A 23,487-nucleotide genomic window follows, 5' to 3' on the forward strand; every position below is an offset into this window, starting at 1 on the left:
TGTGTTGGGGGTAGCATATTTAGGAAAATCATTATCAGTCTTATAATCTATTTTTCATTTGCAGGCCCTCCTACAATCAGGTCAACGCCATAGAGCTGAATATGGTACTGTAGGCAAGCTAAGCGTTTCTACAGGTGGCACTACCCTGCTGGGAAAGGAACTCCTGTACTTTGAGAAACATCTGTATTTGTAAGAGGGCAATTCTACTGTATATGTCATTGAACAGTAAATTCATTTTTTATTTTTGACAATAGACACACATTTATGGTAGAGTCCCTTGCCAACCCATGGCGCTGGGCTTGACTCCTTTTCCAGATGGATGCACAGCAACTGTTGCTCCAGCCCAGCCTTAGCTGTAGATGCTTAATACACACACTAACTGAGTCACTCAGGTATCAAGTGTTTGTCAAGAAAGTGTATCCCCTTTTTGCTGTCAAGTAGCAGAGTGGCGCAGAGGGAAATTGTCTGCAGATTTAGGTAGGTGGGTAGGTATTTTATGTATTCTATCATAAGCAGATGTTTCAGCAAACACAAAAACGGTAATGCAGAGAGGATTAGAAGCATATAAACTATGTTACTCACCAATGCAACAGTAGTAAATAGTCAACACTTAAATCACCACCATGTGCTGCTATACAAAGCAGCATGTTGACTTCTCCTTGTGGATTGAGTATTCTAAGAGAGTCAAAGTTCACATTTGCATTTCCATTTGTTTTCAGGTATTAAGCAAGGGAAAATCCACCTTTACTTTGAACTCAAACCTCCATTTTATGTGCCGGCTTCGTAATGGGGATTTTAATGATGAATATAACCCTTTTTTAATGGGGAAAATATGGAAAGCTGCCTCGATCTAGCCAGGGGCCATAAAATGAGATTAGCTTGTGGCAACCCTTGTTCAGGCTTTCATCGGTAATTAGTCTGTGTCATGGAAAACAGTGTCTTTAGGAAACGCCCTCTGCACACTCCACAGGTTGAAAATCAGGCACCTATTAAAGAATTTGTGACATTTTGGAGACGGTCTCAGTAACACTTTCCCTTGTTAGCGTGGAAACATTCTTATGCATTTGACATATTTCAAGCTATTGATGCTGTCTGGCAGCACTGATCTTTCAGAGAGTCAAGGGTGTGCTTTTAATACAGCGGCACCAACATCAATGTGAGTGATAAGTGACAGTGTAGACAGAATTGATCCACTGTTCTGCGCTCTGATGAATAGGTCTGGAATGGAAACAGAAACTCCAACTGGGACTCCATGGTTCACATACTGTTGAGAGAACAGAGCGGAAACTAGACGGCCATTATAAGCTACTGTACAGCATTTATACAGATTATTTTTCTGCTTAGTTTTTTTTCATTACAAATCATCTGACCGTTAGCTAGCTAGTGTGGTCATTTGGTGTCCAATGCTATTTAAAAAGCATTAGCTTAACTTCAACAAAGATTTGTCTGTCCATGATAAGTCTAAATGTTTTGTCCTCATAGGAGTGATTATTTGAGCACCAGAGCAATACCCCAAGTGATCCTACAGCACAGCAACGGTTCACAACCCATTTTTCAGTCCTTAGCAAATACAGACGTTAGCAACAGATGTGTTGAGGACAAAACACGGATGACAGATGCAATCTTCTCATGCTAGCCTATCATTCAGTAACTCCACAGTTATGTTGTGATTTATGAATTGCTTTAAGACAGAGCGGGCTGGATTTCATCCACCCAGCTGTCTGTCCGTCCCTGTCCTCCCTCCACTCGTCTTCAATCTTGTTTTGGTCTACACAGGCAATGAAGTGAAAGTACCACACAAACAAAGGCCTTGCCACCATGACCGGGTATCAAATGGAGAGAAATTCTCCTTTCCCCCCCAAAGTTCTCCCTTCAAGATCTGAAGGGTGGTGTTACTGGACAGGGCACTATTTTGTCTACTCTCCGTTTTGAACTCAGCATCAGATTACATTCATGAAATGGCTGACATATCGTGATGTCCGTTCGTTTAGGTGTCCTAGCATTCCATGTATGTGTAGCACATAAATAACGTGCCTCGGCGAGCGTCAAAGTATGGAAGACAAAAATTGTTGTTGAAAAGTATTACGGAAGACATTAAGATGACGAGACAAAATTGGAAATAAGGCAGATGAAAAGCTTGTATTTTTAGACATGGCCTGTCTTGGTGGCCGGTTGTGTCCTCAGACCTCCATCTTTCACAGGAACAGGAAATACTGCAGATTGCCTGGGAGATGACGCTCTGCCAAGTTTAAATGCCACCGCTAAAAATACTTGTGTGGAATGCGGGGCTTGGCAGTGGGGTTAACTTGGTGGCCTGAGCCTTGTCGCCACTCCGCGGGCCTTTTTTGACACGACAGCGCCGTCTGAACGAAACCTGAAGCCGGCTCCTCTGTTCAGCTCCTTCACTTTAAAGCCTTATTTCTGTTCGGAGACTCTTTTTGGGACGACTTGCCGGGTTCCAAGGGCGGATGAGGGGGATTTGGGTGCTATTTCTGGGGCCCTTGGGGGGTGTCCTATTTGCCTGTCTTGAGGGCCCCGGGTTTTGGGAGAGGCACTATCGCCCTCTTGTCTGGGTCCTATAAATACCTGCCATCGGTGCCCATGCTGAGACGGCATGATAGGTCTATTTTTTTTAGCATGTTTTTATCGTTACACTGGCGGGACAGCCTGTCCCTGTCCCCCAACTTGCCCACCCCACCCTGCTTCCTCCAGCTCTGGTGACCCGCGTCACAAATGTGTAATGACGTCGAGCATGATTAGACACTTTTCGAAAGCCATTTTGGGGATTGTGGACTAGAGGCATTTCTTATGGACTTTTTATTTTATTTAGAATTTCATAGAGTGGACTTTAAAATGTCTTATTTCTCTGCCCCTCCCCCTTTTAATTAATAGCATCAGGTAAAAAGGCTAATTCGTCTAAATGTCTGAGCACTTGTCAAAACATGTTTTATACATTTCAAATTCAAACCCTTCAGCAGTTCCTCTCCCATCCTCCCCAAGGCTCTCATTCTGAATGTTACTCGACGACATACTGACCTTCAGAGGAGAAGTTCTAACAGTGTCAAGACCTGATGAACGGCAAATAAAGCAATCAGGCATCGACTGATTCCAGCTGAAATAAATGTGGATCCACGACACTGCGCCTCCAATTCAGTGGGGTATATCACAGACCCTCAGCACACTGGTGGGTTTCCCTCCACAGTCTTAATCTCTATCCCATTCTCTACTAGGCCATTCCCCTCAGCCCCCCCCCCCCTCCTCTCCCTCAGGTACTATTTCATTGTAGCCTCATTTAGGATGTTTCTCATTCTCTAACGGAAGAGCTGTGCGTGTACTTCTGGAGGAACGATCTGGTCTAGACTGAGTTAAGTTTGAGCTATTAAAGCTATTAAGTCCTAATTACTGAAGACAGGCTTTTATAGGAATCATAGCGTGGCATGTGAGGGATATTGTATATATCTTTTTCATCCTAGTAATGATACCTGCATACTCTATCTCCTACTGTCACGCCATCAGGACCTTTGTGAGCCCTATGAGAATGGAATTGAATGGAACTGAAATGACCTTTAACAGTCTCAGAGGGGCTGCTATTTGGGCCTTCTTTTTGTGACTGAGCCCACCAATAGCATTCACAGTAAGTCTAATATGTATGTAATTTCCGGCCACAAGAAAGGTTATGGCATTTGGAATGCTTTGGAAAGGTATAGCTTCAGTCATCTTTTTATATGGCCTTAACTGACAGAAATGAAGACAGTGTAGTTTACTAGGCGAGATATCTCACAGTAACGGTACAGTAAATTGGCCACACATTCACTTTACCATTGTAGAAAGACATCACTAACGCATCTCTATTTCAGAGACAAAAGCAGATTTGACTACTTCCCACAGATGGTCATGACCTAACCAGCATAACAGTACCAACAAAATATTCTCCTGAAATGAATCCTAATTTACGGGGCATTATTACTTAACATGAGTCTTAAATGCATGGGGAAAGCAGCCAAACAGCCGTAGAGTAAACACACATGGATTTATTTTCCATCTGGCCCGTTACGGTGCCACCTGAGTGCGGTTTGGAGGCTCTTTTATGGTAGTTGCTGGGAAATAACTTGAATCCCCTTCCATCCATGTGCTGTTGATGTGTTTGTCACAGGTCTGAATCATCTGACACTAGATTATGAAAATGGACTCCATATGATTTTCAGCAGCGCAAACAACAAAACCCCAGGATGTTAGAAGGATTAAACATGAAACCATTGTATTACCATGTGTCTCTGCTGGCTACTTATCCAAGGAATAACAGAACCTGTCAAGTAATGCAGAAACACAATAGGAATTGTGCTTTGACTATAAGACTGTATTGGAAATGATACATCTCTGCTGTCCAAAACCTTACTTGTTAACTTATCCAGGGAACTATTCCATGGTTTAGTCTGACTGCAGACAGCAGACAAACACAGGGGGGAAAAAACAAGTGCTCAAGTGTTTAGGCTCCTTTGATTTACAGGGAGTCAGCTGTGGTCAGATTTAGTGATTAAAAAGTTAGACCAGTCAGGTACAGTGAGGGGGGAAAAGTATTTGATCCCCTGCTGATTTTGTACATTTGCCCACTGACAAAGAAATGATCAGTCTATAATTGTAATGTTAAGTTTATTTGAAGTGAGAGACAGAATAACAACAAAAAAATCCAGAAAAACGCATGTCAAAAATGTTAGAAATTGATTTGCATTTTAATGAGGGAAATAAGTATTTGACCCCCTCTCAATCAGAAAGATTTCTGGTTCCCAGGTGTCTTTTATACAGGTAACGAGCTGAGATTAGGAGCACACTCTTAAAGGGAGTGCTCCTAATCTCAGTTTATTACCTGTATAAGACACCTGTCCACAGAAGCAATCAATCAATCAGATTCCAAACTCTCCACCATGGCCAAGACCAAAGAGCTCTCCAAGGATGTCAGGGACTAGATTGTAGACTTAGACAAGGCTGGAATGGGCTACAAGACCATCGCCAAGCAGCTTGGTGAGAAGGTGACAACAGTTGGTGCGATTATTCGCAAATGGAAGAAACACAAAAGAACTGTCAATCTCCCTCGGCCTGGGGCTCCATGCAAGATCTCACCTCGTGGAGTTGCAATGATCATGAGAATGGTGAGGAATCAGCCCAGAACTACACGGGAGGATCTTGTCAATGATCTCAAGGCAGCTGGGACCATAGTCACCAAGAAAACAATTGGTAACACACTACGCCGTGAAGGACTGAAATCCTGCAGCACCCGCAAGGTCCCCCTGCTCAAGAAAACACATATACATGCCCGTCTGAAGTTTGCCAATGAACATCGAATGATTCAGAGGACAACTGGGTAAAAGTGTTGTGGTCAGATGAGACCAAAATAGAGCTCTTTGGCATCAACTCAACTCGCCGTGTTTGGAGGAGGAGGAATGCTGCCTATGACCCCAAGAACACCATCCCCACCGTCAAATATGGAGGTGGAAACATTATGCTTTTGGGGTGTTTTTCTGCTAAGGGGACAGGGCAAATTCACTGCATCAAAGGGACAATGGACGGGGCCATGTACCGTCAAATCTTGGGTGAGAACCTCCTTCCCTCAGCCAGGGCATTGAAAATGGGTTGTGGATGGGTATTCCAGCATGACAATGACCCAAAACACACGGCCAAGGCAACAAAGGAGTGGTTCAAGAAGAAGCACATTAAGGTCCTGGAGTAGCCTAGCCAGTCTCCAGACCTTAATCCCATAGAAAATCTGTGGAGGGAGCTGAAGGTTCGAGTTGCCAAACGTCAGCCTCGAAACCTTAATGACTTGGAGAAGATCTGCAAAGAGGAGTGGGACAAAATCCCTCCTGAGATGTGTGCAAACCTGGTGACCAACTACAAGAAACGTCTGACCTCTGTGATTGCCAACAAGGGTTTTGTTACCAAGTACTAAGTCATGTTTTGCAGAGGGGTCAAATACTTATTTCCCTCATTAAAATGCAAATCAATTTATAAAATTTTTGACATGCGTTTTTCTGGATTTTTTTGTTGTTATTCTGTCTCTCACTGTTCAAATAAACCTACCATTAAAATGATAGACTGATCATTTCTTTGTCAGTGGGCAAATGTACAAAATCAGCAGGGGATCAAATACTTTTTTCCCCTCACTGTACATCCCAATTCTGATCTTTTTTCTACTAATTGATTTTTTAAACAAATCACATCATATCTTTTCACATAAGATATTTTTCAGAGCTGATCTGATTGGTCAAAAGACCAATTAGTGAAAAAAGATCAGAATTGTGTAAACACTTCTGAAAATGTGGGCACAGCGAGGCCACAGGCACAGGGAAGACACTTATTACAGGAATCACTATACTGTTTGACCAAATCATGGTTTTAGCCACCCAACAAATAGGATGTTTTGAGTGAGGTGACAATGTAGAATGTGCTCCTATGTTTATAGACAGCTTTCCATTTTTTACGATCCATGGTTTTGGCAGTCTGATGACAGAGTTGGAGCTGGTCTCTTTGCTGATGCCGAGTTTGACATTGAATGTGAGTTTGCGTGACCTCCGCTCATCAGAAAATCGGGCAGGCCCATCTTGGTTTAAAGGGCCGGCTGTCGCCCACTGGTCAGCCAAAGGCTCATTATAGATTAGTATAACAGAGAAATTGTGCAAAAATCGTACCAGGCTCATGGGCCACCGGCCATGTCACCTTATTGTTTTATATAAAAATATTAATTTGTGTCAATTTCAACCGCCCACCCAACTAAGAAATGGTCCAGCACATCTGGCATTTGCCAGAATTGCTAGATGGTCAATCTGCCCCTGCACTCTAATGCTGTACAAAATGATTCCTTTCTGGTACTACTGTACTTCATTTTAGTCAGTAAATGGGTGAAGTTTTAGGGTCAATTCAGATCATTGAAATGAAACAGAGGACATGAAATTAAATTTATGAATTGACACTATCAATCAGAGGCACTCATTCGTGAAGTCTAGCCCAATGGGAACAGGTCCAGTCGTCTCATCACCAGGCACAGGGTCTGTTTGGATGGTTGCATCCAGGTGTTTTCACCATTCTGCTGGTGAACGCTGACTAAAACTATACATGCCTCTGTTGTGCAGATACTCTGGGGCCTGTTCTTCCCCCCAATGCTTCCTCTAACAGCCCAGACACACAAACCTGGGGAAACCATCTCTTCTGCTCCTCCTGAGGATGCAACAGGCATCTGGCATACTATGGCTATTACAGACAGGACCATCCTGTGAGCTGGCTACAGTATAGGTTAGGTCAGGGATGGGCAACTTTGATGGGAGTGGGGGGCCACCATTATTTTTTACCAACATCAATACCCATACATGCAGTCAGAGCCGGCCCTAGCCTTTTGGGTGCCCTAAGTGAAATTGTATTGCACCTTGTGTATTATACTATTTTTTGATACGCAGGCCTAGAAAAGGTGGCCCATCCCTGGGTTAGATCATTAAACGAGATCCAACACCAGAAGTGTCTGCATCCTCTCTGGTTCTATCCATATATCTGCCATCTGGTCCTGCTTTATTCCACAGGACCGAGGGGGGAAAAAAGGATAATCTTCTTTATCATTGTCTGACTGATTTTGGGTTGTCATTACCGACTGCAGATATAAAAATGTCCCATTCCCCTATACTGAATAATTCAGAAGTTTAATGGCATTACACTATATTTCTCAGTTTGATGGGGTGTGGTGTGCTAGTGTTGGGCTAGGTGTCCCGACAACTTCTGGTGAAACTGGAGGGCGCACAATTATATATAATCATAAAAATATATAATCATAAAAATTATGGATATTAAACATTTAGGTACATATAAGTGTCATATCTGTTGATGCGTAAATTATTGTTAATCTAACAGCAATGTTCGATTTACAGTAGCTATTACAGCAAAAAGATGCCATGCAATTGTTTGAGGACGGCGCCCCACATCAAAATATTTTTCCACCGGCACAGGTTTCATTAAATATTCACTTTTTGAAAATATTCCTCTGATTTGTCATCCGAAGGGTTCCAGCTATAACATGTCGTTTTGTTAGATAAAATCCTTCTTTATATCCCAACAAGTCAGTTTAGTTGGCGCCATCAATTTGAGTAATCCACTCGTTCAACATGCAGAGAAAGGAATCCAAAAATCTACCCCTAAACTTTGTTTCAACAAGTCAAAATACGTTTCCATTTACTCCTCAGATAACCTAAAATGTAAATCACACTATAATATTTCTTACGAAAAGATGTTCAATAGGAAACCGATTTTAGCAGGTGCGTCCTGTCTTCACGGCGCACGCAAACACGAATTTCCAACACTGTCCTTCTTCTAAAACGTATTTCTTATTCGTTTTTGAAGTTACAAGCCTGAAACATTGAACATAGACTGCTGGCACCCTGTGGAAGCTATAGGAATTGCATCCAGGGAGCTAATTTTCAGTATGACCTTATACTTGCCATTGTAAGAGGATGGTCTCTCAAAAAATTAATTCTGGTTGGTTTTTATTTGGATTTTCTCCTACCATATCTATTGTGTTATATTCTCCTACATTATTTTAACATTTCTACAAACTTCAAAGTGTTTTCTTTCCAATGGTACCAATTATATGCATATCCTGGTTTCAGGGCCTGAGGAACAGGCAGTTTACTTTGGGCACGTCATTCAATTGGGGAAAAAAGGGGCCTAGCCCTACTAAGTTTTAATGCCAATCTAAAATATATTTCATGCCAATAACAGAATGTTTTCTAAATAAGCCTGCAGCTGTGTGAGCTTGGATGTTTGGGAGTAAAAATTTTCTTGGTAACACCCATTTCCCCTCACAGTGATGGCATACATGAGAAACATAGTGAAATATCTATAATAAACAAATCAGGTCATCACTTAAGTGTGATTATATTGATTCTCAAGTGTTACAGACATTTTAAAAGTAACACAAAAGGTAACGCAAAAATATTTTACATTACTGTCTTATTAACCCATCATATCAAATCGAATTTTATTTGTCACATGGTTCATAAACAACAGGTGTGGAACAGAGGGCCGAGCACGCCCCCATTCACATCGACTGGTCTGTAGTGGAGTGGGTCTAGCTTGCTTACTTACGGCGCCCTTCCCAACAATGCAGAGTGAAAGAAAATAGAGATATAGAAAAGTAAGACACGTAATAACAAAAGTAATGCACAATGGGTTACGATAACTTGCCTATACAAGGGGTACGAGGTAATTGAGGTAGGTATGTACATATAGCTACGAATAAAGTGGCAGATGGTAAACAGTACCATGAGTCAAAAAAAGTTAGTGCAAAAAGGATCAATGCAGATAGAGTTAACCAACTGGCTACCCGGACTAACTATTTAGCAGTCTTATGGCTTGGGGATAGTAGCTGTTCAGGGTCCTGTTGGTTCCAGACTTGGTGCATCGGTAATGCTTGCTGTGCGGTACCAGACAGAACAGTCTATGACTTGGGTGGCTGGAGTCTGACCATTTTTAGGGCCTTCCTCTGACACCGCCTGGTATAGAGGTCCTGGACAGCAGGGAGCTCGGCCCCAGTGATGTACTGGGCCGTCCGTACTACCCTCTGTAGCGCCTTGCGGTCGGATGCCAAGCAGTTGCCATACCAAGCGGTGATGCAGCCAGTCAAGATGCTCTCAATGGGGCAGCAGAAGAACTTTTGAGGATCTGTGGGCCCATGCAAAATCTTTTCAGCCTCCTGAGGGGGAAGAGGCATTGTCGTGGCCTCTTCATGACTGTGTTGGTGTGTGTTGACCATAATAGATCCTTCGTGATGTGCACACCGAGGAACTTAAAGCTAGACCCACTCCACTACAGACCAGTCGATGTGAATGGGGGCGTGCTCGGCCCTCTGTTCCCTGTAGTCCACAATCAGCTGATTTGTCTTGCTGACGTTGAGGGAGAGGTTGTCCTGGAACCACACTGCCAGGTCTCTGACCTCCCTATCTCATCGTCGTCTCATCGTCGTCGGTGATCAGGCCTACCACCGTTGTGTCGTCGGCAAACTTAATGATGGTGCTGGAGTCGTGTGTGAACAGGGAGTACATGCATATCTCTGTGTAAGACATTTAAAATATAAATACATTAATAAAGCCTCAAGATCAAAATTTCCATCACAATCTCAAGGCCTTATATCAATAGATGAATCTGAGAGTTTAAATAGTCTGCTGTGACCCAATGCCTGAGACAATTACATTGAATGAATCAAAGTAGACATGCAGGTGCTGACCTCTACTGGGTAGCAAGCGAGATACAACAGGGCAGGACAAGAAGAGAGACAAATGCATTCTTTCCATCTGTATGTGAATCTCTTGCAAGCTCTTATTCACATCATCACCACTTTACACTACCGGAGATAATTCTTTACATAAAGCTGTATCAATAACAAAACCATTACTTCCTTAACCGTTATATAGCGTAATAGGAATGATGGGATAGATAATGGTCCAATAGATAAAACATTTTATTTTACTGCCCTCTGTTGAAGGATAAGTAATGGGCACTGGAAAGGGAAGTCGTTTCTCCAAACGTAATTTGTGACGACTATATTGACTGCTATAATAGCTCAGGGATTGTCCATTGAGATGCATCAACTCTAAGCAATAAGGACATATTGTGAACATGTGTAAATTAAAATAATGAAATAGTGGCAATAGGAGGTCCCATTGATATTTAGAATGAGGAAGAGGGTAATCATTTAATATAGGTAACTGATATAGTATCACCATACCAATTAACTTATCACTTACTTACCTATATCATAATAGGACAGGGCAGAAGATGCACTCTGAGGATGGCAGGGCTGATGAGTTTAATGGTTTGCATCCATCCATCCATCCTTCCCATTGATGGTAAATTTACATGCGGTAGCTCAAGGCGGCTGCGGGGCATTGGTCTTTGGACAGACACAGGCCTAATCTTGACCTTGGGAACAAGAGGAAATATCATTAGAATAAGGCTGGCGCTGTTCAGGATCACAGACAACCAAAGTTGCAGATGGAGACAACAATTATCATTGGTATACCCTTACTAAAACATTTCCAGTTTAATTTGAACATATAAATTATTGACATTTTCTAACTCAAGAAATTGTAAGGTATCAGTGTGTATTATGAGATTTGACAAATCAAGCCTGGGAGTTGTTTGGAAGTTAATTCAGACATGGCTCCATTTAGCAATTGACTTTGGCAGATCTGATTGGTTCATCTGACAACCTAGTCCCATGTGATTTCCCCTTGATGCATAAAATAGCTAGTCATACAGGCTGTGATATGGTTTCAACTGCCTTCATTTCATTTTTTATGAACTGAAACTCTCTCTCATACACCTTAGCCAAATACATTTAAACTCAGTTTTTTACAATTCCTGACATTTAATCCTAGTAAAACTTCCCTGTCTTAGGTCAGTTAGGATCACCACTTTATTTGAAGAATGTGAAATGTCAGAATAATAGTAGAGAATGATTTATTTCAGCTTTTATTTCTTTCATCACATTTCCAGTGGGTCAGAAGTTTACATGCTACCAAATACTAATTGAGTGTATTGCCTTTAAATTGTTTAACTTGGATCAAAGGTTTCAGGTAGCCTTCCACAAGCTTCCCACAATAAGTTGGGTGAATTTTGGCTCATTCCTCCTGACAGAGCTGGTGTAACTAAGTCAGGTTTGTAGGCCTCCTTGCTCGCACATGCTTTTTCAGTTCCGCCAACAAATTTTCTATAGGACTGAGGTCAGGGGCTTTGTGATGGCCACTCCAATGCTTTGCCTTTGTTGTCCTGAAGCCATTTTGCCACAACTTTGGAAGTATGCTTGGGGTCATTGTCCATTTGGAAGACCCTTTTGCGACCAAGCTTTAACTTCCTGACTGATGTCTTGAGATGTTGCTTCAATATAGCCACATAATTTTCCTGCCTCATGATGCCATCTATTTGTAAAGTGCACCAGTCCCTCCTGCAGCAAAGTACCCCCACAACATGATGCTGCCACCCTGTGCTTCACGGTTGGGATGGTGTTCTTCAGCTTGCAAGCCTCCCCCTTTTCCCTCCAAACATAACGATGGTCATTATAGCCAAACAGTTGTATTTTTGTTTCATCAGACCAGAGGACATTTTTCCGAAAAGTACAATATTTGCCCCCATGTGCAGTTGCAAACTGTAGTCTGGCTTTTTTTATGGCGATTTTGGAGCAGTGGCTTCTTCCTTGCTGAGCGGCCTTTCAGGTTATGTCAATATAGGACTCGTTTTACTGTGGATAGATACTTTTGTACCCGTTTCCTCCAGCATCTTCACAAGGTCCTTTGCTGTTGTTCTGGGATTGATTTGCACTTTTCGCACCAAAGTACGTTCATCTCTAGGAGACAGAACGCATCTCCTTCCTGAGCGGTATGACGGCTGCGTGGCCCCATGGTGTTTATACTTGCGTACTATTGTTTGTACAGATGAACGTGGTACCTTCTGCTCCCAAGGATTAACCAGACTTGTGGAGGTCTACAAAGTTTTCTCTGAGGTCTTGGCTGATTTATTTTGATTTTCCCATGATGTCAAGCAAAGTGGCACTGAGTTTGAAGGTAGGCCTTGAAATACATCCACAGGTACACCTCCAATTGATTCAAATTATGTCAATTAGCCTATCAGAAGCTTCTAAAGCCATCATTTTATGGAAATTCCAAGCTGTTTAAAAGGCACAGTCAACTTAGTGTATGTAAACTTCTGACCCACTGGAATTGTGATTTTGTGGATAAGTGAAATAATCTGTCTGTAAACAATTGTTGGAAAAATGACATGTGTCATGTACAAAGTAGATGTCCTAACTTGCCAAAATGATAGTTTGTTAACAAGCAATTTGGGGAGTGGTTGAAAAACGAGTTTTAATGACTCCAACCTAAGTGTATGTAAACTTCCGACTTCAACTGTATTTTCACAGTTTCAATAGCCTGTAAATGTCAATTTAACATATGTTTTATGACTATTGCCTAATTATTTTAGGAATATGAGATTTTGCAACATTATGGCAACATGGGATTACACAGAATAACCAAATGGCCAATAATAAAATATCGTACTTTATTAATCCCCATGGGGAGATTTGATTGCACCAGCCAAAACATACATTGCTAATAAATACACCATAAAAAAAAACACAAGAAGGACACACAGACCCCAAATCAGCACATCAATAAATAAAAAACTGTTCGTGTTGAAAATCGTCATAGAATATGGTAAAAAGGATCTGCGGAAACGTTCAGTTTTGGACCTGGGTAAAATAAATGTATGCCATTGCACTGCGATGCTCCTGACATGTAGGCCTACTGTGGAGGGGTGGCTAGTGTCGGCCTCTACAGTATACTCCTGAGTCCTTTTTTGCCTGCTGTGCAGAATTTACACAATGAAGGTGGGCAACCATGATGCATATTTCTTGGTCTACTACACAGTAGCCTTTACACTAGGATGGACTGGAGTGTCTATGTATGCATCCACAATTTATGCTGTACACATAGCCCAGACCTATCTCTAGGTATACAAAGCCAAATTCTGTCCTATCTTTAAGCACATCGCGTTCATTTCAACCAACATTCTTCTCCCCTGGAAGCCATGTTAAGGGGGCGTTTCATTCTATTTTCCCCTGGAATGATTTTTTTCCACTTTGCAGCATCAGTAGTAGCGTTGAGCCAGCCTCTTATACGGTGGTTGTGGCTGTAGTTTTTTTTTTTAGGAACAGGATACGCATAAGGACAGCGAAGAAAAAAAAACATAGCAATTCCTCGGGGGATTTGTGAAGGGGAAACTCAGGTCTGCGTTTATTCGTGTAAAGGACGACAAACAGGTATACATTTCACGCTCACGCATATCCGGCTTATTTCGTTCGGTGGCGAGCTGCGTCTCCGAAATAATTTATTTCCATGTCTGATGAGATTACACATTCAATGCAATGAAAACAAAATGGGGGTTGCGCTGTTGCATGTGAGCAACATGATTACAAGAAAGGTTACGGCCCGATGTCCCAGACCTTTCTATTTGAGAACAGCCGCGTATTTATAGTGGACAGGCGACCAACTGAAGCGAGGCCCTTGATTAGATAGGTGTGCATAATGCTTTTTCAATACGCGTACCCTATCCGAAAAATACACGTAGGCCTACCAGCATGTGCATTTTTATTCCTGCAGAATAGAGCGTCTATGTATACACGTATTTAATTTGTCCTATATTCATGGCGATTTGTACATTGTCTTGTTATGTCGGTTAGGATCTAATTTTAAAACGTCACATTTTACGACAAACATGAATTAAATGACATACGTCGAGTATTGTAGGTTACAGTAGGTGTCACGATCTTTTCCCTGTTATTTTATTTTGCCCTTGCATGGGAGCAATCGAGGATACAAAACGCATTCAAGGTGCACAAGAAAATGTAATGCATTCAATGCAATAGGGCATAGCTATCCGAAATAATATATCGGGTCTCAGATTGCAAATGGAATTTCTAAATCTGGGACTCTACTGTAAGCCACCGCGGACCTCTTCTCTACTAGTATTATTGAGTTTGTTTACAACCTCTGGCAAAGTAACCTTCCCATCTTGAAAATCAAACTAATACTCATGCACAACTTTACAATTCCTCTGAACAATGCTTCGTATTTGGCAATTTAATTGAATTCTTGAAGTTCCAATGCAGCCGTTTTTATCTCAATATCAATACATTTCTGGGTAACAAGGAAGTACTATAGTATGGTTGTTTTCAATGAAAATGATGTTTTTTTTTTACAAAAATACCTTTTTAGCAAAGAGCAATTTTTCAAGCAATAATTTTTCTAGGAAGGTCTGGGAGTGGTTTGAGTGGGGAGGGAAAAACAGAAAATCAGATAGTTATTGGCAGAGAGTTTTGGAACTCTTTCTTATTGGTCTTAACTAATTTGCCGGTAGTGATGTCACCATGGAAGGCGACCCCCCCAACGGTCTTTTCGAACAGCTCTTGCATTATCATTTTCACAATATTATTCAACCTCAGTGTGGAAATATATCAAACACAGGAAAAATCACGTTTTTGACTGCACTAGGCTTTTAAATGTTGTAGGCCTTTTATTCTTGAATAATTTGGAATATTCTGCTAATCTAGTGTGCTTTGCTTGTTTTATTCAGTCTCTGTTCTTATCAACTTTGCAAAGTCAAGGTATGGGTATTTTCTTGCCTACATGAGGACAATATGATGCCCCTGATAGGCCTCTTCTGTACATCTCAATCTTTGTTCCTCAAGTGTTTATGCATGTTTTATCAGTTTAAAGAATGATAAATCATATAGCCTGCGAACACGTTGGTTTACTTTTCACACCCATACTTCATATCTTGATTCTGCTACACACCTGCCTCTAGTCATTCTGCTCCCAACACAAAACCCTTACCATTTCAATGCATAGAAGCTTCAAAATGGCACAATAGGCTTCTGCAGGAGTAAATCAGTGGAGGCTGGCGGAGTAGCTATAGGAGGACGGGCTCATTGTAATGGCTGGAATGGAATAAAAGGAACAGAGTCCATTCATTTCCTTTCAGCCATTACAGTGAACCTGTCCTGCTATAGCTCCTCCCACCAGCCTCCACTGGAGTAAATGTAGTCTTTACTAACTTCTTTTGGGCAAGTGGGCATTATAAAGACAGTTTTGCACAATAGGGTCTAGTGTATTTCAATTGGTTCATTGTTGCATGTATAGTACAAATAACCAATTAAATGTAGTTGCAATCTCCATCCTGAACACTAACCATGGTAATATGACTGCTGTCCTCCCCAGGTAGACATAGCTGAGGCAAGATGTCAGCCCGAGGAGGAAAGAAGAAGACCACCAAACTGTCCCGCTCTGCCAGAGCAGGGGTCATCTTTCCTGTGGGGAGGATGATGAGGTATCTACGCACAGGGACGCACAAGTACCGCATCGGCATGGGGGCACCCGTCTACATGGCAGCTGTCATTGAGTACCTGGCAGGTTGGTATCTCGCCTGAGTGAAAACACACACACCAATGTCACACAGTGTCATCATGTGTCAGCAAACACAAAAACAATGTTCCTAAATTCACTTGTGTAAAATATGAACATTTATATTTTCTTGGTAAACGGTGGCAGAACATTTTTCTAATGACAATTTCTTGTTTAGCTGAGATTTTGGAGTTGGCAGGGAATGCAGCAAGGGACAACAAAAAAGGCAGAATAACTCCTCGGCACATTAAACTGGCTGTCGCCAACGATGAGGAGCTCAACCAGGTACAGTATAATTCCCCTTGAAACTGACATTTCAAAGATGTCCTATAATGAACTCAGCAGAGTACATTTTTCATGTTGTTCCACTTCACTTGCACAATCGTTACACCATATTATATTACAGTAGATTAGTGCCCAATAGGGATCCATAAAACTAATGATGAAGGTAGTCCCTTTGTCTTAAGTGTTCAGGAAGGTGCAGTTGACGGCAAATGGCATCTGTACCAGGTAGGATTTCATCAGGCATGAACTGCCACCGCTTTGTGGTTAACCTCGAATAGACAAACGGTTTTATTGAGGCCCCATATCCTGACAAGATAAGAGGTTAGATGCTCAATGCACTCAAAAATATAATTTTATTTTTAGACAGTGGGGACATTCCGCCTGTATTCAAATAAGTGGGTATCAAATAATGATGAAATAATTACACTTAATAGACAATGATCTTTATCATTTTAGCAGGATTTTTACCACTTGCCTAGTATTTCTCAGAGGGAAGAAATTGACCAATGAGACGGAATAGTCAACTGATTCTCCTGTTCTGTGGCCTCTCAGCTTCTCAGAGGGGTGACCATATCAAACGGAGGGGTCCTGCCTCGCATCCACCCTGAGCTGCTGTCCAAGAAGAGGGGCAGCCGAGTGAAAGTGGACACTCAGGTGACCGTGCCAGAGAAGAGGGCGGAGCGCGTCAAGAGCATCAAGAAACCCACCACCAAAAAAGGCAAAGGCAAACCAGGCCGTAAGCAGAGGGTAAGTACACATGAATGACGGCAAACATCTCAATATTTGTCAATGTGTTTGTTATAGTGCGATAAGAAGCATGAGTGTGTTCTGTTTTTCATTGATTCTTTTGAAAGAAAAACACGGAAAACGACAAAGAGGCTGTTGTAGCTAACTCAACAGTGGAAGATGGGCCAGGGGATGGATTCACTATCCTCTCAGCGAAAAGCCTGTTCCTTGGACAAAAGGTATCATTAAATGTAGTCGCATGTCAGTAATGACATGTCATTCTATCACACCTTTTATAAAGATACCCCAGTCATTCACCTTGGACATAAGTGACACGAGTCAAGGTTCTAAGTGATTTTGTTATAACTTCAACTCTACATCCCCTAAAACAGCTTTCACTAACAGAGAGTGAAATTAGCAAAATTGGAACCATCAAGGTGGAGGGAATCATCAACCCTACAAATGCAGAGATGGACCTCAAAGAGGGAGTGGGTGAGAATGCCAGACCTGCTGGTCTTTTCTTCTTGGACGTGTGAAAGGCCCACGGCCCATTACAATTATCCCTCTTACCTGTTGTGTGCTCGTCTGCAGGCAGTGCCCTGGAGAAGGCAGGGGGGCGAGACTTCATGGAGGCAGTGAAAGAACTGCGGAAAGCACAGGGACCTTTGGAGGTAGCGTCAGGTATGGAGATCTGGAAACTAGAGTAAAATCTGCTGAATGAGAGGTTTGAGAAGTTTCGCATGCAATGGTAATGAAATGATGTTATTACCAAATGTGTTTATCCAAAGACCCACATTCAGCATACAGATAATAAACATCATCGACACATGATCGTCTCGCCCTCACTCACCCGTCTAGCCTCAAGTACACTGTCAATGCGTATATTTAAACCTACAAAGAAGGAGTGAAACATCAGTGTGTGTTTCCGTGTCTTCCTCCTGTAGTTGCAGTGAGCCAGGCCAGTGGGATGCCAGCTCGTTTTGTCATCCACTGTAACATCCCTCAATGGGGCTCAGAGAAGTGTGAGGACCAGCTGGAGAAGACTGTCAAGGCCTGCCTCTCTGCTGCAGAGGAGAAGAAACTCAAGTCCGTTGCCTTCCCCTCACTTCCTGCTGGCCGGTGAGACTACTCAACTACAGTTTTAAATCTATACCAGTAACAATAAAAACACTGATATGACTAAAATACATCTTAGTCACAATTGAATAATTTCATCCTTCTTCGTTATCAGTCGACTAAAACTCTGAACAATTTGTCTAGTTTTAGTCAGACATTTGTCAGTGAATTTAATAATTAGTGTACACCTATAACTTACTTCCATGTGTACATTGAGATAGTCTTATCCAACTAGGTCTACTATCCCCTCATATAGCTGGCACATTGTAACCAATGCCAGCAATGATTTACCACAGGCTACAAAGCCTTGGCTACATGTTAAACAATTTAGGCATTCAGCTTTTATCTCCCCTTCATAACCTTGGGGTGGCGGTAAATAACAGTGATTCCCTTAAAAATGGAAGAATCTGAGCTTTCTACAACAATGCCAGAAATATTACTGTACTAGTAATATTCAGTAAATAGTATGAGAGAGTAAAAAAAAAAAAGAGTCTACTTACAATTGAAGTGTCCTTGCTGCCAGTTAAAAAGATTGATGAGTGACTGAAGTGACCACCTGGGAGTTGTATGGGAGAGCTGGGCAGATCAGCTCAATCAGACCGTGCTTAAAAAAACATTCATTCTGCCAATGAGAGGATTGCATTAAATATTCTGCAAGCTTATGATTGGACGTGGAATTTTCATGGCATCTCGTCAGGAGTAATTGGTCGTTGACATTTTGTCAGTTATTGTTGACTAAATTAACATAGCTCAACTTTCTGAACCAAGGCTCTTAATTAATCTTTCCTTGATTCATTCTCAAAATGCATTGAAGAAGGTCAAAGGAGGGAAGGACCTTGAACCTATCTCCTCCAATAAAGGAGATAAGGTGTGAGGAATTGTAGAAAGTCAAATTGAGATTGAGCCCACATCTGTGTATCTCTCCTGGTTGTAGGAATGGATTCCCAAAGCAAACAGCCGCCCAGCTGATCCTCAAGGCCATCTCCAACCATTTTGTCTCTGCGACAACCTCCTCCCTGAAAAACATTTACTTTGTACTGTTTGACAGCGAGAGCATCGGAATATACCTTCAGGAAATGGCCAAGCTGGATGCCAAGTGAAGAGATGCTTGATTTGAGGTGTTTTTTTTAACGGTTGCAGTTGTATTTCAGATGGATCTTTGTTTTTTGCAGCTGATATAGTGTGATCAAAGGTGCTGTAAGTAGGCGTTTTTGACATTGGATAGCCCTCGGAAGGCGTAAAAAAAAAACAATGTTTGTGAGTGAAGTACTGTACGCATTTATGTTACACTGTCTTCCTTTTACAGGATTGCATTCTTTCTTTTTAGACTAGACTCAATTAATAATCCCATGGCTTGTCATTCTTATCCCTTATTTACTGATATTGTTTTCACATTCCATGTACAAAGACAATTTTGACGGTTGTTTTTTCTGCTAGAATCCCTCTGTAGTTTCTGATACAGTTAGTTTACTAAGAAAAGTGTTTCTCATTCTGCTTTGAAATAAAAATACAGATGTTTTACACCACAGATCCAGTTCTTATTTGATTGATGCATCATTTACCAACACCCATGAATAGCACAGCAACCCAGTTTCATTATATTTATTACATTGTAAAAAGTACATGACCTTTTATTTATATATACACATGTAATTTCCTGTTTACTCAAGAATTAGCGCCTGGTATAACTAACAATGCAGTACAACAAATGAACAGCTTACAAAAAGACTTAACAACCCTGCGAAAGAGGGGCTCCACTTCATTGTATTGTATAGTGTTGGTGCACAGACAGACTAATGCGTTTCTAATTTCTCTGACATAAGGCAGTGGATTAGGAGAGTAATTTAACCTGACCTGAAAGCAGTTGCTCCCAACTGTGCTTCAACAAGAGTATTCATTCCCCAACAGCCCATTCCTTGCGGAATAAATAAGATTACAATTTTAGACTGATAAGGGCAACGGCCGAGAGAAATAAACTGCACTGAAGGTTACACAAATCACAAGGTTGGGCATTCGAAATAGACAACACAGGGATAATACTACAAAGCAGCATCAAAGAGTTAGCCAGCTAACTTTAATAAACAACCAGATATAACTATTCATTTTCTGTTTTATTAATTTAATAAACCTATACTTGCATTTTTGGGTTGTTGAGTCAATTAGACCATGCCCATTTCATGCTAATCTTTCGCATAAAGTTATTTCCGAATATTTTGGTAAGTTAGCTGTCCAAGTCATTGATCTTGCTTTGTAGTATACCGCTCTGAAATGATGGGGGTGGGGGAGCCACAATTTTTTTTTAACTCATCATGAGGCGATGCAGTTGCTCGTAGGTCTGCGTACCCACATAACACCCTCCATTGCGAGCAAAACATTTTAGTGGCCCCCATCTTGACAGTGGAGATCATTTTAGTTTGAGTTAATTTGGTGCAATTCTACCATGGTGTGTGGAGAAAATGTTGCAGTTTTAAAGCATGTTTACTGTAATTCAGAATACTCTTGCCATGGGGTGGAGAGAAGATTTAGCATTTTATAACTAATTTCATGCAATTCTACTCATTTTGCCATGAGGCAGAGAGGAAAATTAGCAGTTTTACAGCTAATTTCCTACAATTCTACACATTTTGTCATAGGGTGGAGAGAAATGTTTGCAGTTGTTAATATAATATCCGAGTGAGACTGACTAACAAAATCAATGGGAGCCCCCCGGCCTGTAATTTGACCATGATAACAAGTCTGGATAGCTGGCCGCTAAATTAACTTGGCAATCAAACATTTTAGCTGACATGGGCTAATTGACTTACTATCAGTAGAGATAGAAAAACAGCTGATGCACAACCAAATTTTGAAATTGCACCTTGTGTATTCTAGTTGAGAACCCGACTGTGGTGGGGGGCAGTGATCCGAGGGCCTTTCAAACAGGGGCCACGGGCCGCCGTCAGTTGCCCATCCCTGTTCTAAGTGGATGATGCTTTTGAAAACTATTCTTCTTCCATCATCACATGCAGCGAGGTGTCTGGTTTGGGTATAATTTGACAGAAGATCAAGGCTCTAACTTCAACCTACCAATATCTGAACTCCTCTGCAATCAATAAATGACTGTACTGCTTACTGTACAGACAGTGACATGGAAGAATACTTTCCCTGTGTCAAGTGGGATAAAGTAGTCCCAAATGAAAACTTGAAAAGATGATCCAGACCATTCATCTCATCACTTGAAAATGAAAACTGAATTTTAGATCAGCTTGTCCCAGATTTACTGATGGCTGTCTATGCTCAATCTGCTAGTCAATACTGTACTCGTTTAAATAATCTCATTAAGACCTTCCTATAAAACCCCTCTAACCTGATCGATAAAAGCGGACACGCCCAGGCCAGACCAGTCGTCACGGTCGGAATGTTCTAGGTGCTGTCCTTGTTTGCAATGGCAGCATCTCAAATCCATCTTTCCAAGGCAAACCATGCACACCTCTGTCCCTCTTGGGTATAACAGTGTTTAGAGGACTTAAGAATATGTAGTGTCCTTTTAAAACAGATTTTTGTTATTTTGGGCATTGTAATCAACTTTTTGCAAACAAGCTTGTGACAACATGTTGGCAAATTTCTCCCTCTTTGGAAATCTCAGGATATCATATAATATCATTATTTTCAAAAACCTCAGACACAATTTTATAATGGAAATATATAAACTGTATGCTTTATATTACTGTACACTTATATTTCGACCTTCAGATACAAGAGTTATGATATAGCTAGTATTTCACTCTATTGTTTTAAGACAGTGCCCTGATACTTTGACTGGAGTAAATTAATCTCTGTACATCCTATTCAGTAAACAACATGCAGCACCTAAAACCAAATAAGTTATTCACTATGATTTATTCCTGGCAGGACCTCTAGATTAATGTTAAGCACAGGCATACTAACAACGTACTTAACTTTGTAGGTCTCAAGTTGGAACTGACTCAGTAGGAAAAGTGGGAAAGACCGAAGCGAGTCAAATAGGTGCTGTCCTTAACATCCATGCAGCATCGTATATGTATATCATAAATATGTATTTTCTGATGAATACGTGAATATTGAAGGACAGCAGGCCCCAGGATGTTAGATTAAGACCAAAGCTAGATGTGTCTGTGGTTGTTTAGTGTTGTCTGAGAGGTGACCATGCATGCCAGGGTCTCTCTGTCAGAGTTGGCCCATCCCCTCCTGTGAAGGGGTGCAGAGCCTAAGGGAAGCCATGTTGTTTAGGGGACAGGTGGGGGACAGAGTCCCCCTGTGAGAGTAGGCATAGGGCTATGGTGGCTCTATTTTACCTCCGGGGTGTCACTAAGGTCGGTGGGCCTAGGGGCAGGGAGCAGGGGGACAGGTGAGCTGGCCTCAATGAGGGCGGGGTTGAGGATGATGGGGAGGGACATGGGGGGCACGCCCCCTACCTGCAGATGGGAGGCCAGGGGCTGCAGGATGAGGGGGGACTGACTCATGTGGGAGTGACTCAGGGGGGTAGAGATCTGGGGGGACATCTTCACTGGGGTGGGCATGGGGGGAGTCGACGGGGGCACTGGAGATGATCTGTCAGTTCCTGGAAGAGAAGAGGACATTGATTCATTCATTTATTGTTGGCTATGAAACTGACAATGATCATTGGCTTTGGCCAGATTTCATAAATGACTGGCCATGTTAACATGGTTACCGTTGGCACTAGGTGGTGGGGGATCTTGGGGCAACGCTGGTCTGCTGGAGGTCTTTGGCTCTGTGGGGGCAGCTGGCACTGGAGATGGGGCCTGGGCTGGGGGTGGCGAGGCTGGGGGGGAGGGGGCAGCCGGCTGGGCAAGTTCCACTGGGGGACTGGGAGCAGGATCTATGGACACAGAGCACCATTGCATTTCAGTGATCTGGCTTTATGCAGCTATATAGCAGAAATAACACTGAAACACTGAAGGCTAAGCACACATCATGAAAAACATGTAGGAAGTGTATTCTAACTAACCTACATTCATATATTGTTAATATTCACAGCATATTGGAGAAAACAAGGCCTTAATAGATGCAGGTGTAGTGTGTGGACCTCTACCTGGTTGGGGTATGACTGTCTGTTTGAAGAGCTCTTCCCGGAGGTTAGGCAGGAAGCAGTTGATGCGTTCCCAGGTGATCTCCCACAGGTCAGAGTATCCCGTACGGGAGTCAACGCTGTGGAAGATTCCTGCTGTGTCCATCACCAGCAGCATGTTCTTCAGAGACTCTGGAATGGCTTCCAGCTGGGGTCGGGATAAAAAAAAAAAACAGCCCATCAGCCGTGCAATCACACACAGAAGGAAAAAACACTGAACGAGCTGAAAAGGAATTAACATTAACTGTTATTTTTCTTGAGTGT

At 42.0% G+C, this 23,487-nt stretch overlaps 2 protein-coding genes across 9 annotated transcripts in view; one reads left to right on the forward strand and one right to left on the reverse strand.

Moving 5' to 3' along the window:
• The first annotated feature begins 13,475 nt into the window (after positions 1-13,475).
• LOC106576681 (core histone macro-H2A.2) lies at positions 13,476-19,644 on the forward strand. Of its 2 annotated transcripts, none has more exons than XM_014153984.2 (9): positions 13,476-13,849; positions 15,807-15,998; positions 16,168-16,274; positions 16,827-17,021; positions 17,129-17,239; positions 17,393-17,492; positions 17,592-17,681; positions 17,945-18,119; positions 19,051-19,644. In XM_014153984.2, exons 2-9 carry the CDS (start codon positions 15,827-15,829, stop codon positions 19,214-19,216), a joined length of 1,116 nt encoding a protein of 371 aa, XP_014009459.1. In that variant the 5' UTR covers positions 13,476-13,849; positions 15,807-15,826; the 3' UTR covers positions 19,217-19,644. The 2 variants fall into 2 exon arrangements, with proteins under 2 accessions (XP_014009459.1, XP_014009460.1); XM_014153985.2 differs by lacking the exon at positions 13,476-13,849 and adding an exon at positions 15,168-15,193.
• A 59-nt stretch (positions 19,645-19,703) lies between these two features.
• The window catches only part of LOC106576680 (Golgi-specific brefeldin A-resistance guanine nucleotide exchange factor 1), a 74,171-nt gene continuing 70,387 nt past the window's right edge, over positions 19,704-23,487 (reverse strand). For all 7 annotated transcript variants that reach the window (XM_014153976.3, XM_014153983.3, XM_014153982.3 and 4 more), the window contains 3 exons: positions 23,188-23,371; positions 22,807-22,974; positions 19,704-22,695 (listed from right to left, as the gene is read on the reverse strand). In XM_014153976.3, the coding sequence (XP_014009451.3) occupies positions 22,421-22,695; positions 22,807-22,974; positions 23,188-23,371 (627 nt within the window). In that variant the 3' untranslated portion in view covers positions 19,704-22,420. The remainder of the gene's footprint in view (positions 22,696-22,806; positions 22,975-23,187; positions 23,372-23,487) is intronic.

Source organism: Salmo salar, chromosome 18 (assembly GCF_965601325.2).
Source record: "Salmo salar chromosome 18, fSalSal1, whole genome shotgun sequence".
Classification (NCBI taxonomy): domain Eukaryota; kingdom Metazoa; phylum Chordata; class Actinopteri; order Salmoniformes; family Salmonidae; genus Salmo; species Salmo salar.